At 39.5% G+C, this 17,486-nt stretch overlaps 1 protein-coding gene across 3 annotated transcripts in view; it reads right to left on the reverse strand.

Moving 5' to 3' along the window:
• The window catches only part of CPNE4 (copine 4), a 315,588-nt gene that overhangs the window by 35,077 nt on the left and 263,025 nt on the right, over positions 1-17,486 (reverse strand). For 2 of the 3 annotated variants that reach the window (XM_056337704.1, XM_056337706.1), the window contains exons 9-11: positions 13,478-13,564; positions 12,817-12,876; positions 4,942-5,075 (exon numbers count right to left, since the gene is read on the reverse strand). In XM_056337704.1, the coding sequence (XP_056193679.1) occupies positions 4,942-5,075; positions 12,817-12,876; positions 13,478-13,564 (281 nt within the window). The remainder of the gene's footprint in view (positions 1-4,941; positions 5,076-12,816; positions 12,877-13,477; positions 13,565-17,486) is intronic. The other variant, XM_056337705.1, reaches the window with a different exon arrangement.

The raw sequence follows: 17,486 nt of genomic DNA on the forward strand, positions 1-17,486 counted from the left end.
CTTCTGATCACCACATTAATGAAAAATGAACTTCGATGAAACCAGACAAGCACAGTGGTGATGGAATCAGAACTGGCTTGAGCATGCAACAGTCTAAGATGACACATCATCTTTCCTGCTCTGAAAGACTGTTATGACAGATGGAACTCGAAGTCATTGACTAAATGAACTCAATGGAATTTCATAGGGAAGCCCCACAGAGTAAGGGAATGATATCTACGTGTATATATCAAAAGACAGAAAAGGTGATGCTGTATTGGAAAGTGTGGGACCTGGGCATGACGTAAATGGTATAGAATAAGGGGTGGATACTGTCCTGCTTTCAGCTGGGATAGATTTATTTTTCTTCCTAGTAGCTGGTGCAGTGCTGTGTTTTGGATTTAGTATGAGAATAATGTTGATAACACACTGATATTTTGTTGTTGCTAAGTAGTGTTTATACCAAGTCAAGGACTTTTCAGCTTCTCAGGCCCTGCCAGCGAGAAGGCTGGAGGGGCACAAGAACTCAGGAGAGAACACAGCCAGGGTAGCTGACCCAAACTGACCAAAAGGATACTCCATACCATAGAATGTCATGTTCAGTACATAAACTGGGGGGCAGATTGCTGCTCAGGGACTGGCTGGGCATTGGTCAGCAATTGTATTGTGCATCACTTGGGTTTTTTTTAGCTTTTTTGTTTGATTGTGGGTTTTTTGGTTTTTTTCCTCCTTGAGTGTTATTTCTCTTTCTTTTTTTGTTATCTCCCTTTTCATTACTACTACTACTATTATTATAATTATTTTCAGTAATAATAATAATAACAACAAAACCAACATTATTTCAATTATCCAATTGTTCTTAACTCAACCCATGGGTTTTACCTTTTTTTTCTGATTTTCCTCCCCATCCTGCTGTGGGAGGAGGCAGGTGGTGAGAGAGCAGCTGTGTGGTACTTAGTTGCTAGCTGGGGTTAAACTATGACAATCATTTAGGAAATAATTCAGCTATATTATATTATATTCAGCTATTAGGAAATAACATTGTGTGCATGTAATAGCATTTATCCTTACACTCAAGCTCTTTGCAGTCCCATTCCAGCCCTTTTTTCTTTACCAGAGCCATCAATCACTGTAGAATGAAAGATGAGCTACACTCATGGCTAGCTGGTTGTATTCCAGCACTGGTAAAACAAATCATTAAGATCAAAGCACCAGCCATTTTAATAAACTGTGTGCACTGTTGTTATTGTGACTTATGGCTTTGCTCTGCAGAGGCACATTCCAGTACTATTTGGGTGCTGGTTCTCACCTACACAAGGCAGCTGCGTTCTGTGCAGCTTGCAGGCACGGTCCCCGTGCCATTATTCAGACAGTACATTCTTCTGCAGACCACGGGAGCTCCTCCCTGTCCACATGCCTCTGTTTCCTTTCAGTAGAAACCAGGATGCATGAAGGGGAAGGGAGAGGACATAGTTCAGGTCCTGACTTAATGTCAGGACATGGCCAGACCTTATGCTGGGACACAGGGGAAAGGATATGTTCCCTGATTCCCCAGTTTAGCTATAGGCTTCTCTGGCTTACAAAGCAGTGCTGTTCCATGCTGAGCAGGGGGCAGTTTTGTGATACAAATGAAAAGTATTTGGGGAACAGAGAACAGGACACATTCAAAGTTATATAGTAATAACTACATACAGAATTTCATGGCTTTTATAAGATTCTGGTTCACAGGTCTGATATTTCAACTGATGAATGAGTCTGTCTTTCCTCATATCTGGGTATTCAATCAGCAAAGACACCTGCCATCTATCTTCCAAAAAGAGCATTCTCTTGAATGGGTGTCCATCAGGCTCCAAAACAAAAAGATGGGCAAACGCATTGTTCAGAATTGGTGAAAGTTAGAAGTCCTAACGCAGCCATAGTGCACAGAGAGCTAGGTATAACCTCATCTGTCGCAAGTACACTTGCTAACTCATTGTTCAAAACATGTAGAGGGAATATACGCACATTTGGTAGTGATCAACTTATTTTTGAGGATCCTGGCTAGGATGATACTGCTGGTCATCAGAAACCACTTGATTTGACTTCTGATTCAGAGAATTCAATACTGAAATTACTGAGGTAAAGAATAAAAATGGAATGATACAGAAGCAGATCCTTTTAATGTTAAACACTTCAGTGCCCAATGATTTTTCATCATTTTCATCTATACTACAAAAAGATGGAGAAGACTTCCCAATTTCAAGGTAAAATTACACCAGCGATATAATTCTTAATATAAAAGAAAACTTGTGAAATGTTTAAATGGAAATAAACATTTCTCATTTATCTGAAATAAATTCTTCTTCATGGAGCTGTCTGCTTATTTTACCAAATATTTTCAATAATAACTTTTTAATGTGTTTTCCCCTTTCCAGTATTTCTAAGTACATTTTAGAGCCCGATTCCTTAAAACTAATGAATGCTTCTCCTTCCGTTACGATCCATTGATATTGTTGCTTAGCCACTGATTGTATCACATACAAACTTCATCTTATCTCTTATGACAAATGCTGTTATAGCCTGACACAATTCCACCATATAGATAAAGTATTAAGTCTTTTGTGCAGATGAACAGCTCTTCCATTTCCCACACCATTATCAGATTGTCCTATTCCCATGGGACTGTAGCATTTCTATAATCAAGATAATAATCAAAGTCTATTTCTCATTCTCTGAATATTGCTGTTGAAAGAATGAATCTTACTCTTTCATGCTTAACTGTGCAGAACGGCGCTATTCATTTAAATGTTTCAGGAATCTCTGAACCATACAGATAAATGGGCTTTTGGATGAGCAGGGATTATTCCACTGTATCAAGGGATGTGAGTGAGGCAGCACTTAAATTGGAGCATTAATTACTTAGGGATACATTAGGCTGATATGTACAGAAACCTAAATTATGAGAAGATTTGGCTTGATCAGCAGAACTAAATAAAGTATATAAAGGAAAATTTTAGATTGTGAGTGTAAGTCTCTCTCTATATTACTTGCCAATCAAATTCCTCCCAAATTACAAATAAATTTGAATGTTTCTAATTAAAGAAGTATTTTAAGTAATAGCTATAGGCTTTTTTTTTTCATTCTTTCCAAATTATAAAAGCAGTCTCTCAGTATATAAGTGTAGCAAAAGTACTTAGCATTCAATAGCTGTGCTATTGGAATGCAAAAAGTATTTTATTTATTGGAATAAAATACTTTATTGCAGCTACTCTTGCATTTGACGCAAATACATTAATCCTGAGACACAAAGAAAACTACATAAAGGTTTGCTCCTCCTTATTTCTTCTCGTCTGTAGAGAAATTATAAGTTTTCATTTTTAGTTTGCTGGATTCAAAATGCGCAAGAAAAGGCCCTCGCTTGACATTTTGATCAGAAAGCACTGACCATGTTGAATCAGCTTGCCCATGGAAATATATTAAGAGCATGTACAGGTCAAACACGTGCCAGAAAGGTGACATTTCCCTGGGAAAATAAATTCTGGATTTTGTTCAGCCTTACTCCATAGCTCATACAACCTCAGTTGTGCTGATCAGCATCAACAGGCATTTTCTGCAGCAACACAGAACTGAATGATGCTGATGATTTTATTTGAAAAATGACTGGCCATTAATTTTTGTACTGATTGGAATATGCTATATTGGGAGAGAGAAGAATCCTGATTTGGGATTAATATCTCCAAACAGGAGGGACTGCGCCACTTAACTATTTTATCTTTTTTAAAAAATACACCTTAAGTGATACATAAAAACAATCTGTGTGCATAAACCAGCCCTTTTTTATTCCTTTCCCTATTTTGAAGTATATTAATCCTCTGAATTCTTGCTAGTAAAATATCTTGCTGGATAATCACGAGGAATTATCAGCTCACATACAAAGAAATATGAATTTTCTTAGACTCATTTACTAAGTTTGACCATCAAATTTGTACAGAAATTGTATCAAGGCAGGATTTTCCACATTCTTTTTCGAGAAGACATTTCATTACCATGCAAATGGAAGTGCCTCTGAGCAGGCTAACTGATATATGCATCGTGTAACATGAAAACCACAGTATTAAGTCACCCCACAATTTATAGAGAAAGGATAGTTCAAATTTGATTGGAAATACCATTGGTTTTTTGAGATGTGGTATTTACATATGGCAAAGTGGTGGGTGGATGTCTATTACATGTGCAAAGTTTAGAAAGAATAATTGTGTAAGATACTGTGCCTCAGGAACAAAGAAAGAACATTTAAAGGAAATGCACTTAGTAATTAGATTAATAATGGGCAATTAATTTGACAGAAGCAGGCAGCTTATTTGAAAGCAACAGAAGTACATAATGTAATCAAAGCATATTTGGCCCAATTACTTGCATTTGTTTATTTATTTAAAGGCATGTTGAGTGCACACATTACCACTATTTTTTAATACTTATTTTAGAAGTGACTTTAATATTCAACAGGTCAGAAGAACACTGAAAAAGACCACACATTTATTTCTACTAGGCATGGCCACTAAGCAGTTTAGGCAACTACAAATTCAGTTTCGAACACAACATCTTGGGAACACTTTCCTGTAGGATGGGACAGAACCAGATTCCCAAGCATATCAGAAAGGATGCTATAGGCATCTGCAAAACAGGCTTCAAGTTTAACACATGTGAAAAATCCACTAAACCATGCAATTTTGGCATGTGAATACAAACATGAAACTAAACACATGTATCAGTGAAACAGCCAAGAACTGGGCCTTTCATTACCATGAAGCTAATCTAAACCCACTCAAAAGTATGTCAAGATAGACTAATCTTCCTGACATGCAGCCATTTCTCTTAAGTGACTAAACATGGAGCTACCGCAGCTGGCAGCAGGCAGTCATTGATTTCACACTGTGAAAACACTTTCTAAAGACAACTCTGTTATCTTATGTGGTTATTTACCTGTCATAGTCTTGGCAAATCTCCCCAACAGCTACCAATGCTTTCAAGTACTCATTGGGTTGATAGGGGTGGATATAGTGCAGTGAGCAGCTGTTCCTAGGATCACCATTTGATGCAGTAAAGTCTATAGCTACCTGGAAAAGAAGAAAAGTCAATGTGTTGCGGAGCATTTCTGGACATAAGTATACCCACATCAACCATGAACCTTTACCAGAAACAGTTTTCTGTAGAGACCACAGCCTTACAGCAAAGGTCATTTTATAGTGTCCTTCATCAAATTTGATTTAGGATAGTATTGATACATATGTCTAAAAGTACATGACAGCTTATAAAATAAGAAGTAATAAAAATAAAATGGCATAATTAGGAAAAAAATGAACTGCATTATTATCCTACGTGGAAAATTATGTTCTAATACAAATGAATCAAACTATCTTTAGGTTCTCATACTTAATTAAACTATTCCAGCTCAGGTGATGATCAGGACATAAAAGCTTTGCAGCAAAAATGTCCTGAGATTTAGAAGTCCTACTAAAACTACAAATTAAAAGTCCAGTTAAGGACATTTCTAAGCTATTTAGCCCTTACTGTGGCAGTATTAATTGTAGTAGATACTGCCTGTCTGGTATTTTTTATCTTCAAAGCATTTAAACATTAAATAATTAACCCTCCCAATGGCATAGCAAGCTCAAAGGTGAGCGGCAGGGTAAAAACAAAGCTTGAACACTGCACAGATTTTTGTGTTGAAAAGGCTTAGAGAAGATTGTGGGAAGCATTCAATGCAAAAGCAAATATTAACAAATCCTCTTAAAATTAATGTCTCTCTTTTAAAATGCTCTTTATACTTCTCACTGAATACATACTCTGGCATGCATCTTCCTGTGATAGGACTGTCATAGACCAGAAAGCCCTTTTCTGAATTTGTGATGTTGCTTTCTAGGAATTCCTAAAAGGAGCAACAAGAAACCCAAAGGCTCTCCTGAGGGAACAAAGCCATTTGCAAACTTCCTTATGATTTTGTCCAACAACGCTTCATCCAAAAAACCTGCTATACCTTGGCTATTCAATAGATGAATGAGCAGAGTTCAGATTTACAGCGCAGTTGACAGGTAAGGGCTTAGCTGAAGGCTGCAAAAAGAACTTTGAAGTCCCAGCATGCCACTGCAGATATGCAGCTTCCCCAGCTGAACCCTCTGCTTGGCACAGGGAAGACTATTTTATGCAGCTATAAAATGAAAATGAAACATGACATTTTCATTCTCCCTTAAAAAAATGACAGAGTTCTGAAACTTTTTTGTTGCTAAAAACTAAAAGAGAAAAATCGTACTGGGTTTACCCAATGTGTCTTTTCCCCAGTGTTTCTGATTTTCCACCTCTAACTCCTACTTGAAGACAAATATTTTTCACTGGGCTCTAGTTAGCTTGGAAATGCCTTCAACACCTTGATCAACTATGAACCACTGGTACCTCACCACATTTCAGTCAGGAGATGTGAGCTTGATTTGGCTTGCAAAAAGAGTAATCTTTCACCTCTGCTTCCCTACTTACTGTTCATGCGCTGAAGCAATGAGTCTGTTTTCCACATAGGTCTTTTTCTGAAAATGATGGCTTGATTTAACTTGAGTAAATCAATGGGAAACCTGTCATGTTCTCACTTGCATGCATGTATGTAAGTGAGGAAGAAAGAAACACCAGTGGTTTGTGAAACCTGAGGTAAATCCACAGATGCTTGTATGGATTAGATTAGTTTGGGGACACATATTTTTAACAAATCTTAACTGAGGTGTGCATATTTTTTAAAAAATATGTGTATTTCCCCTGGTATTAATTTAATCTCAGGTTTTTGTTCTGATTATATGAAGTGCAAAAATGTAACTGTATGATAAACAAAGGGCATTTCTATAACATTGTTAAAAGTGAGCGTTTTTACTGATAATCTCAAGACAGACATTAAGAAGATTCAAGTGACAGATCAGAAAGGAGTGGACAAGTCTTCCTTTGTGGCTGTTAGCCATGACTAAGGGTTTTTTAACTAAAACCAAGAGCACAGTGTAGGAATAAGCAGTGGCTTTCATGAGCTTGGCAAAAAAGTCTGTGGCTACTGTTTGGGAAAATAAAAAAATCTCAGAACAAGCTTCCTTTTTCGAAACAGTCCTTGTAGTAGAGATCTGTGATAAGCAAAAAAGATCCTAACTTCCTACGATGAAGCCTTTATTAATATTTGTAGCTGGATGCAGTGTGCTTGACTGACAGAAATCTCTGTTTGACTCCTGAGGGCAGGACTTTTAAGGAAGGTGACCGTCGTTACTTGCCATGATTCCAAAATAACAACACAAAGCTCTGCTCTTTTAGCATTACCCAGTAGCACAAAGGTTTTGTGCAAATACATAGGATAAGGATTTGTAACTAAGTTAACTTATCACAGAAGTTAGGCTAATATCACAACAGAGCTAATATTGTGGGCAGCAAATCAGGAATCTTTCTTACCAGTGCATACATTTGATTTTTATCAGTGTATCTTTAAATGTATCAGTCATCTTCCCACAGCTAAATAAGAACATAACATAGCAATAACTACACTGGTAATACATTTTCCCCTCAGCCTTGTAAAAGGGTAATTTTCATTGCACTGGAAACATCCTACATAGCTTGGATCTGCTAGATCTGTCAGCAAGGAATCAGCCTACTCAATACCATGACCTGCCTGAGAGAGAATCTGTCCAATATATCTTTCTATTACAGTTCCTTTTATGCATGTTACACATCCTTTCTGCTGTATTTCTTAAACTGATGAAAATGTCTTCTGACTACAGACCCATTTGCACTTCCAGCTTCTGAACATTTCTTCTGCAGCAGGGAACACTGTCTAATAAGAGATACAAGGTTTTGCAGTAAGTAGTGCATAAAAATAGCAGACTGGAATCAGCACTATTGATCTCTATAGATGAAAGCTTGTTAACACTGAAGGAAAAGTTTACTTTTGATTTTCAGAAATATTCTTTCTAAGTATAAATTATGTTTCTACAATAGATTTACAAAGTATTTCAAGAACACACAGCATGATGTCACCAAAGCCTTCATTAGTGCCTTAAATTAGCAGGTACATCATACTACAGCCTTCTGTTATCAAATGTATGCTTAGCATCCCAGTTCCCCTCCCTCAGCAAGTGCCCTTTCAAATCACAGTTGTATCATACTGCCTGTACACAGCATGAACTCAATAGAAACGTCATTAATATTAAGACAAAAACAACAACAATACATGTGCCAGGAGAGTTTCAAACAATTCCAGATCCACTCGAGTTAAAAGAAATGGAAACCTGGGAAGGTGGAGGGAATAGGCCTCCTTGAGTTCAGTGATCTGAATTAACCAGGTTAGGACTATGTGAAAAGGAGATTATGTGATGTGTGCAGAAAGCAAGGCAACACTGAATATCTCCCCTGCAGGCTGCACCCTTTTGCTTCAGTGTCCACTGGAGAACCTCTGATATGTTTCTGGAAACAGCAACACATCTCACCACCAGTCTCTGCTACCATCACTGGGGACTGGTGCAAATGAGGCAGGAGGAAGAGTCAGATTGTGACAATCTTTAAGCAGAACCACTAAGTTATACATGAACAGAGCTACAGGCACAGAGCCATCCACAACAGCTTCCCCTGACTCCATGTAGGTTGAAAATGGATAGTGGTGAGTTTACACAATACTGTAGCTGGTGGATTTACCACTGAGGTCAGCAGTAATTCAGGGATCTCTGTGGTTCACAGTATATTGGATCTTTCATTTCCTTTTTGTCCTCACTGTCCATCCTTGCAGATGAATTCACCTAAGTTTCCTATTATCAATGGGTTTGTTTCATTTCAGTAAAATGAAACATTACAATAGTAAAATATAGTACAAGCAATACTAACGTTTTTAACAGAGACATTTTCAACTTGTGGTTCACAGCCTACTAATAGGAAGTCTGTGACAAGTAAATAAAATGGAGCCAAATTGCCATGACCCTTCAGTGTGCTCCGTAAGGACTTGCTCTTCCACTGGAAAACATGTAGGATGAATCAACAAGTGTTTGAAAAGCACAGCTGTAACATAATAATAAGTATATCCCTAGACACTCTCTAATGGTTACAGAGCTCCTGTGCTTAAGCTAGAGTTCTGGGAAATGCATATTAACCAGTCTTTACATGTGCTTAAGCACCTGCCCCAATTAGAAAAGGCTTTTAAATATTACTTAATGACATTGCTGTCTTTCTGCTAATGACCTTGAACACATTTGATAATTGTGTTCTTCCAGTCATATTTTTAGGGAGGAGATGTCAGGAAAGACATATCAAAGAGGTTTCCAGGGATGGGAAGAGTTTCAGACTTGGAGGAGAAATGGGCATTGCAGGCAGGTGGGGATAACAGAAGAAGAAGCTGGCTAATATTCAAGTATCAGTTCCTCCCAGCTCAAGATCAGTGCATCCCCATGAGTAGGAAATCAAGCAAAGGGAGCAGGAGGCCTGCATGGATGAGCAAGGAGCTTCTGGCAAACCTCAAACAGAAGACAGAAGTTTACAGGATCTGGAAAAAGGGACAGAGAATACAGGGATGTGATCAGAATATGTAAGGAGACAACAAGAAAAGCAAAGGTCTGTTTAGAATTAAATCTGTCAAGAGAGGTCAAGAACAAGAATAGCTTCTTCCAGTACATCAGCAGAAAAAGGATGACTAGGGAAAATATGGGCCCACTGCTGAATGAGGTGGGTGCCCTGGAGATGAAGGACACAGAGAAAGAGTTACTGAATGCCTTCTTTGTTTCAGTCTTCACTGCCAAGGCTGGTCCTCAGGTTTCCTAGACCCTGGAGGCAGGGGAGGAAGTCTGGAGAAAGGAAGATTTTCCCTTGGGCAAGGAGGATCATGTTAGGGATCACTTAAGCAAACCTGACACCCACAAATCCATGGACCCTGATGGGATGCACCCCCGAGTCCTGAGGGAGCTGGCAGATGTTATTGCCAAGCCATTCTCCATCATCTTCGAAAGGTCATGGAGAACGGGAGAGGTGCCTGAAGACAGGAGGAAAGACAATGTCACTCCAATCTTCAAAAAGGGCAAGAAGAAGGACCCAGGAAACTACAGCCCAGTCAGCCTCACCTCCATCCCTGGAAAGGTGATGGAACAGCTCATCTTGGGGGTCATCTTGAAGCACATTGAGGAAAAGAAGGTCATCAGGAACAGTCAACATGGATTCACCAAGGAGGAATCATGTCTGACCAACCTGATAGCCTTCTATGATGGAATGACTGGCTGGATAGATGAAGAGGGAGTGGTAGATGTTGTCTACCTTGACCTCAGCAAGGCTTTTGACACTGTTTCCCATAACATCCTCATAGGTAAGCTCAGGAAGTGTGGGTTAGACAGTGGATTGAGGACTGGCTGAATGGCAGAGCTCACTGCTCTGCCAGATCAATGGCACAGAGTCCAGCTGGAGGCCTGTAGCTAGTGGTGTTCCCCAGGGGTCAGTACTGGGTCCAGTCTTGTTCAACTTGATTCACCAGTGACCTGGATGAAGGGACAGAGTGTACTCTCAGCAAGTTTGCTGATGATACAGAACTGGGAGGAGCAGCTGACCCAGCAGGAGGCTGCGCTGCCATTCAGTGAGACCTGGGCAGGCTGGAGAGCTGGGCGGGGAGAAACCTCATGGAGTTCAACAAAGGCCAGTGTAGGGTCCTGCACCTGGGGAGGGACAACCCCACACACCAGGACAGGCTCGGGCTGACCTGCTGGAAGGCAGCTCTGCGGAGAAGGACCTGGGAATGCTGGTGGATGGCAAGTTGCCCATGGGCAGCAGTGGCCAAGAAGGCCAGTGGGATCCTGGGCTGCATCAGGAGCACGGCCAGCAGGTCGAGGGAGGGGATCCTCCCCCTCTGCCCTGGTGAGGCACATCTGGGGTGCTGTGTCCAGTGCTCGGCTCCCCAGTTCAAGAGAGACAGGGAACTACTGGAGAGGGTCCAGTGGAGGGCTACAAAGAGGATGAGGGGACTGGAGCATCTCCCCAATGAGGAAAGGCTGAGAGAGCTGGGCCTGTTTAGCTTGGAGAAGAGAAGATGGAGGGGGGGATCTTACTGATGCATACAAATATCTTAAGGGTGAGTGTCAAGAGGACGGGGCCGGGTTCTTTTCAGTGCTGCCCAGCGACAGCACAAGGGCCAATGGGCACAAACTGCAACACAGGAAGTTCCATCTGAATGTGAGGGAAAACTTCTTTACCTTGAGGGTAACAGAGCCCTGGCACAGGCTGCCCAGAAAAGTTTTGGAGTCTCCTCTGGAGGCATTCAAAACCTGCCTGGATGCGACTCTGTGCAACCTGCTGTAGGTGAACCTGCTTTAGCAGGGGGTTGGACTAGATGATCTCCAGAGGCCTCTTTCAAACCTGACTATTCTGTGATTTTTTGAGAAGGTGGAGAACTAATCACACAGGACACTTTGCTTGAGACAAGACAACTATAAAGATTTTTGTCCACTGTAGTAGGTATTTCCTTCAAAACCAGAAAGAGGGTCCTCAGTTCTGGGTGTTACCCAATGAGTTTACGAGGTGTACTGGCCAAGTGCATGTTTTACATTTCAAAAAGCTGATTTGTACACAAGAAGATAATCCACTACTGTCCATAGCTGCTGCTGTTGCTGAAACTTTCTGTTGGGGCAAAAAAAAGTATTTCTTTTTATTGTTAAATCTTTTTTTGAAAATGAAGGCTTCTCTGGAAAAAAGTGAAATGGAACATTTCAGTAGCATCCAATGTCTGATACTTGATACTTGGGAGCAGAAACAGGGCAGGGTGCAACAGGAAAAGGAAAGATCTCCAGAAGAAGAATATTACCTTGGAGCATTAGAATTTACCCCTGTAACTGGCATGAAATTAGAGGTCACATAAAACAGACTGTAACTGAGCCAAAGTCTGTATTCCTGTGCTGTGGGAAACACTGATATATTATTTTATTTTAGTTTTATTTTATTTGCCAGATTCAAAATACCAAAAAAAAAAAGAAAAATCAAAACAACACAACATTGAATGTTTCTACAAATGATTATTTGGAAATGCAAAACATTGTATTTCTGTTTATGGAGAGCTCTGAAAATAATTTTATCCCCTATTCCTTGAATTAAATAGCTTCTGAATTCACTCTAAATTACAACTGTGTTCCCCCTGTAGTGCCATTGTACTGTTGGTAGCTATGGATAAGGTATGAAACATCAGTATTTACCCTAGCATTTACTCCAGACAAGCAGAGAGGGGTCCCTGGCTGGACTACCTTTCTTTCTTCTGCCAGTGACTTTCTGTATGGTGCTATGAGATGGGTAAAAACTTGCTTTAATGAAGGACTCATTCTGGAAAGGAAGACTGGCCCATAGGACTGATGAACAGGACATCTAAAATTTAAGTAGCTAAAGGTAGGTGAGATGAAATCCCTCCCTGTAATACAGCCCCAGCAAGGGAATTTATTCGAAATTCTTGTGAACAAACTGAGGCTCAAAAGCCAACGGCCAGTCAGCACTGTCACAGGGGCTAATTCAGTTCCCCAGCTTTTGGGACAGGGTGTAGCTTAGATGGAATTGATGGGACTACACCAGCTTAGCTTCTGACCCCTGTATGAAGTTGTTTTTACTTTTTGCAATGTGATTGTCATTGCTGCAAAACATAAAAGTAAATTAGCATGTGCAAGAAAATTCTTACTGCATTAGCATAGTTTTATTTTCTAGCCTTAATACATTTTGCAAGAAGACCTTAATAATTCATCAAGGAATGGCATATAAGAATAATTTCTCTGTGACAGTAATGATTTAGTATCTAAGGGGATTCCCTTTCTTTAAAGTAAGTTAGAGAAGTAAGACACTTACTGTAAACTGTATTTGGCAGCCTCCCATGATATAATCTAAGAAAGAATGCATCTTGTGGATCTGCAGACAAGAAAGTAAGACATTCAGCTTAGCTTTGTACTGCTAAAACATCAGAGAACTGCCTGGAAAAAGTAAATTGAAAGAAGGGGAGGAACCAAATGAAAATAAGGTAAATTAAGAAAGCATTAAATATAGTTTGAGACCGAAACAAAAATGTAAACAGAGAAAATATCGAAATTCTAAAACCATAGAAAGGAAAATTCACATCAAAAGTAGAATTAAGCTCTGCTACTTCTCAGTGGGAAGTCAGTGGAAATTTTGCTATTGATTTAGGAGGAACAAGAGCAATTTTGTAGAAATGATGGAAAGATTAGAAGGGAAACACACAAAAGGCCAATTGGAAAGCCTGTAGGTATGAGTTTAGTGCTGCCTACTCCATTGTACAACAGCAGGGGTCAGGCAAGAGAAATGAAGGAGCAGAGCTGGGGACAGTCAGCTTACTTTTGGGATTCAAGTCCTTGTCCTTACTTTTTGTAGTGAACCAGTTTCCATTGCTATTCTACTGGCAGTTCCACTTTGTTGTCTATATTTCCAAACAACATTAAAAAATATTGCTGAGAGCTTAGTAAAGTAACAGCCAGAAAGCAAAATACTTATTTACCTTGCACTGGTTAAGGATGACAATGCCTGAGTTCTTGTAATTCTTCTTCTTTGCCTTGTACTTGGGGTTAATGCATTCCCATTGTACCTGTGAAAAACAGCAGTCACTGCTTGAAGGAAAAATTATGTACAAATTGAATAATAAACAAAAATGGCACTGTCTGATTTCCATAGTCGACAAAATCCTACCAAATAATGCTGCACACAGAAGAAAAAATGAAAACAAATAACTACACAGAGAATTATCTTAAAAGAAAAGTTCCAGGGCAAATATTTGTCTTTGAACGTACATGTGTGGACACAGCACTAAGAGAGATACCCAGAATCATGTGTCATCATCTTCCAGTCTTGTAGGTTCAGGTGTTACATAAGCAAGATTGAGGATGTTTTGAGATATTTAAGAGGAGAAAAAAAGAAGGAACTTAATACAAATGACTTGGGGGAAGCAATCTGATGCATCGTGTTAACTACAAAACTGTCTACACAGTAACACTAGTGTTTAGTTTTAAACTGATGATTGGAGAAATTCTGATGAGAGATCATCTCGCTCTCTCTTGAAAGAGAGCAACAGTTTCTCCTTTAAGTCCAACAGTAGAATAAAAAGCCAAGAAAATCACTAAAAACTGCATGAAGCTGCAGTTAACTAATCACTGATATATTTGAAAATTATCCCTAGAGAAGATACTAAAACCTTTTCTTTGGAAAATGTTCTGATTGGTTTTATTTACAAATAGTCATTTTTACAGCAAAACTGTCCTACCTTGTTACTGAAATATGTTGTCTTGTTCCCATCATAACATCTCCCAGAGCCTTACTGACTTCCACTTCAACCATTCTGCCCTCCTCTGGTTTCAGGCAGATTGGTAAGGCCAACCTTTCAGACCCTGACTGCTGATGTCTAAAATATTATACGTGCCTCTTACTGCAGGAGTAAAATGTACGTTTGTTTGTACATGTAAGTATCTACTAGTATTTGTAAATCCAGAGTTGTATCTGTAATGTGCTATTAAATACCATTAAGAACATTACTATTTTCTTTGAGAGAGGTGTTTTCAAGTGCTGGGAGAAAACATGTGACACTGAGTAACATAATGAATATATCTCCAAAGGGAACCATGATGGCCTATTATCTAAAAATCCCTATTATGACATTTTAAAATGAAACATATCTGTCTTAAGTGTTACAATACTTTGTCTGTAGTGAAGACATTCATATAGAATCTGAGCAAAGTGTTTGAGCACATAAAACTGTTTTTTACCTTATGAACAGCCCAGTGATTTAATCAAGCTTCAAACAACTGCCTAACAGCAATTATTTGGATGCCTCTGAAGTATTTCAAGCTTAGGGTTTTTTTCAAATGTCAAAAAAGGGAAGCCAAAACATATGGCTTTGGAGCAATATGAGACCTTTTCTGCATAGGGGAGAAGTATTTTCATGACTGTTATTGGAGACAGGTGTCTGAGTGAAGAATGGGAAAAGACAAAAAATATTCCAACTGGAGGAAGCACATCTGCTTGCTCTCCCAGTTAGCCTACAGCTCAATTATTTGTCTTGTGAAATGAATTTTCCAACTGAGAAGACAGGCAGACACAGGCCCACATGTTCAGGGGAAATCCTCCATACGCATTTTTCCTCTACTCAAGAAGCAGTCAGGCTTAAGAAATAACAGCCCTTCTCTCTCCAAGAAAAAAGTGCGTTGCGTGACACAATGCCAGAGTGCAATAAGCTCATATTTGGGAAAGCAATCTGACAGCAAGGTAAAAGCACTGCCCACTCGCGTCTTGATATGTTGCTGTCTGGCAAAATGGTTTAGCATACAGTTCTCTCCAAACTTGTTGGAAGCATTCCTACAGAGAAATTGTGCTGACTGTATATTATAAAGAAATTGTTATATATTGAATAGAGAGAAAAAATGATTCAGAATTTGTGTTCCTTCTTTTGACACTGAACTACACTGGGGAGACCTCATTGCTTTCCCCTGAATGCCCAAGGTGCACTTCCTTAATTTTATCATCCTCCAGTATGAACACTTTTCAATGTGCATGTTTAAACAAGGCCTGACCTATATCAGCCCCTACATTATGCACATAATTCTTCTCCTTGGGTAAGGGATTATTAAAGCCTGATAAACCTTATGTTCATGTAATTGTTTTCTGGAAGATGTTTGCACTATATAAGGACCAAAGCACCATAAAACACTACTTCAGGGGAGAAAAACCTGTGCCTGTGGCCAGCCTCTCAGCTTCTCTGTGCTAACTGTAGAATGTAACTAGGAATGTTCACCTACTTTTGTAATGCATTTTGAGATATATGGATAACAATTCTCAGCAGCTATCTAAAGCTCATTAAAATATTCCATGTGTAAGTCACTAACATGTCATTGGCTGATGTGGATAGTAAAGCAAAAGAAAGACTAGCAAATTCCTAGAAAGTAGGAAAACAGAAAGAAATCATAGTAATTTTGTACCTGCTAAATCTGTTGATGTGATAGTATAAAGAATGGAAGGGAACAGGAGAGGAGAGGAGGGAGAAGATATTTCCCCATTCATAGCCTTAAAAAAACAGTAAGACTGTTTTACATGAAACTCTCAATCTTCACTTACCCACCAAGATACAGTTCTGACTTTGGCAATTTCCACAGTTTGAGCTGGAGATGTGACAAGCATCATTTGAAGGAAATTCCATATACAGGCCTTGTCATATTACCAGCTCTCCTAAAGTGAACAGAGTTCAGAACACAGCTCTAAGCAGGTAAGTAATAATGAGAAACAATTTTCAAATATTTTGCTTGCACTGTGAGGCCAACCTCAATTTTCAGTCTGTTCCTACTTTCCCAGTATTGATTTGGTATCTGACATTGTTTTTTATTGATTCATTTTTGTCTCTTAAATTAACTTTTCAGTTGAGAGGAAACTAAGGCAAAAGCCTGCAATCTGACACTAATGGTAACCATCATGAAGTTTGGATTCATCATTCCTGAAAGTCACTTAGCATTTCCTCCAAATGCCTGGCACCTCTGAAATATGCAGGCTCTTTTCCTGTCAAACAACACAGTGAATCTGAAACAGAAAGCAACCTGGTTTTAACTAACTCCTGTTATTTTAATATAAGTACTGTTGCAAATGTTGGTAATGAACTGCCAGACCATACTGCTTTGGTGTTTCTGTTATACCCTGAAATTTAAACCACTGTGTGGAGAATTTCTGAATGTAAAGCTAACTCCATCCAGCTATCCTTCAGAGAAAGTCAGCAAACTAATGTTGACACTTGGAAGGTCCTAATGCTCTCATTACTGTAATGAGAAGACACAGGTCCCTCAGTGGGAGATGTTACTCTCTGCAGTGAAAGGTGCCGCCTTCCCAAACATCCCTACCCCTTCTCTTACCAAACCTTCAGAAGAGAAGAGCAAACAATGTGACCACCCACGCCACACACCAGCAAAAGGAAGTGGAGGTGACTAAATGCAGGCAACTGTTGTACAACCAAAATTTTGACAGTATGTGGCTACCAATAGCACAAGTTATTCAGAGAAAGAAACGAAGGTGTCAAGAGTTTCATGTACTGTAAGGCAAGAGAAATCATCATATACAGCAGTCACTTTCTCTGGGATACCATGCTTGCACACTGGGACATTGGGTAGCCCTGCCAGGAAAGGGCTAGAGAGCTACTGCAAAGCTTGGGTTATCATTAGCATGTTCTCTTGCCTCCCCTGCTTTTTTTTCTCTCTTGTTCCTTCATGTACAGCTACTGCAACAAATTGCACAGCTTGCAAATAGGCATCACAGTCTAATGTACAAGGCGAAACCCCCTCATCAACAGCAGGCAGCGTCATATCCTGCATTATCTCTTTCTGACACCTCAAGAAAAGCAAGTCACTTTTAAGCAAACTGCAATAGGCATCACGGTTTAATGGACAAGGTGAAAAACCCCCATCGACAGCAGGCAGTGTTATATCCTGCATTATCCTTTTCTGACACCTCAAGAAAGGCAAGTCACTTTTAAGCAAACT

This window comes from Falco biarmicus, chromosome 4 (assembly GCF_023638135.1).
Source record: "Falco biarmicus isolate bFalBia1 chromosome 4, bFalBia1.pri, whole genome shotgun sequence".
NCBI lineage: Eukaryota > Metazoa > Chordata > Aves > Falconiformes > Falconidae > Falco > Falco biarmicus.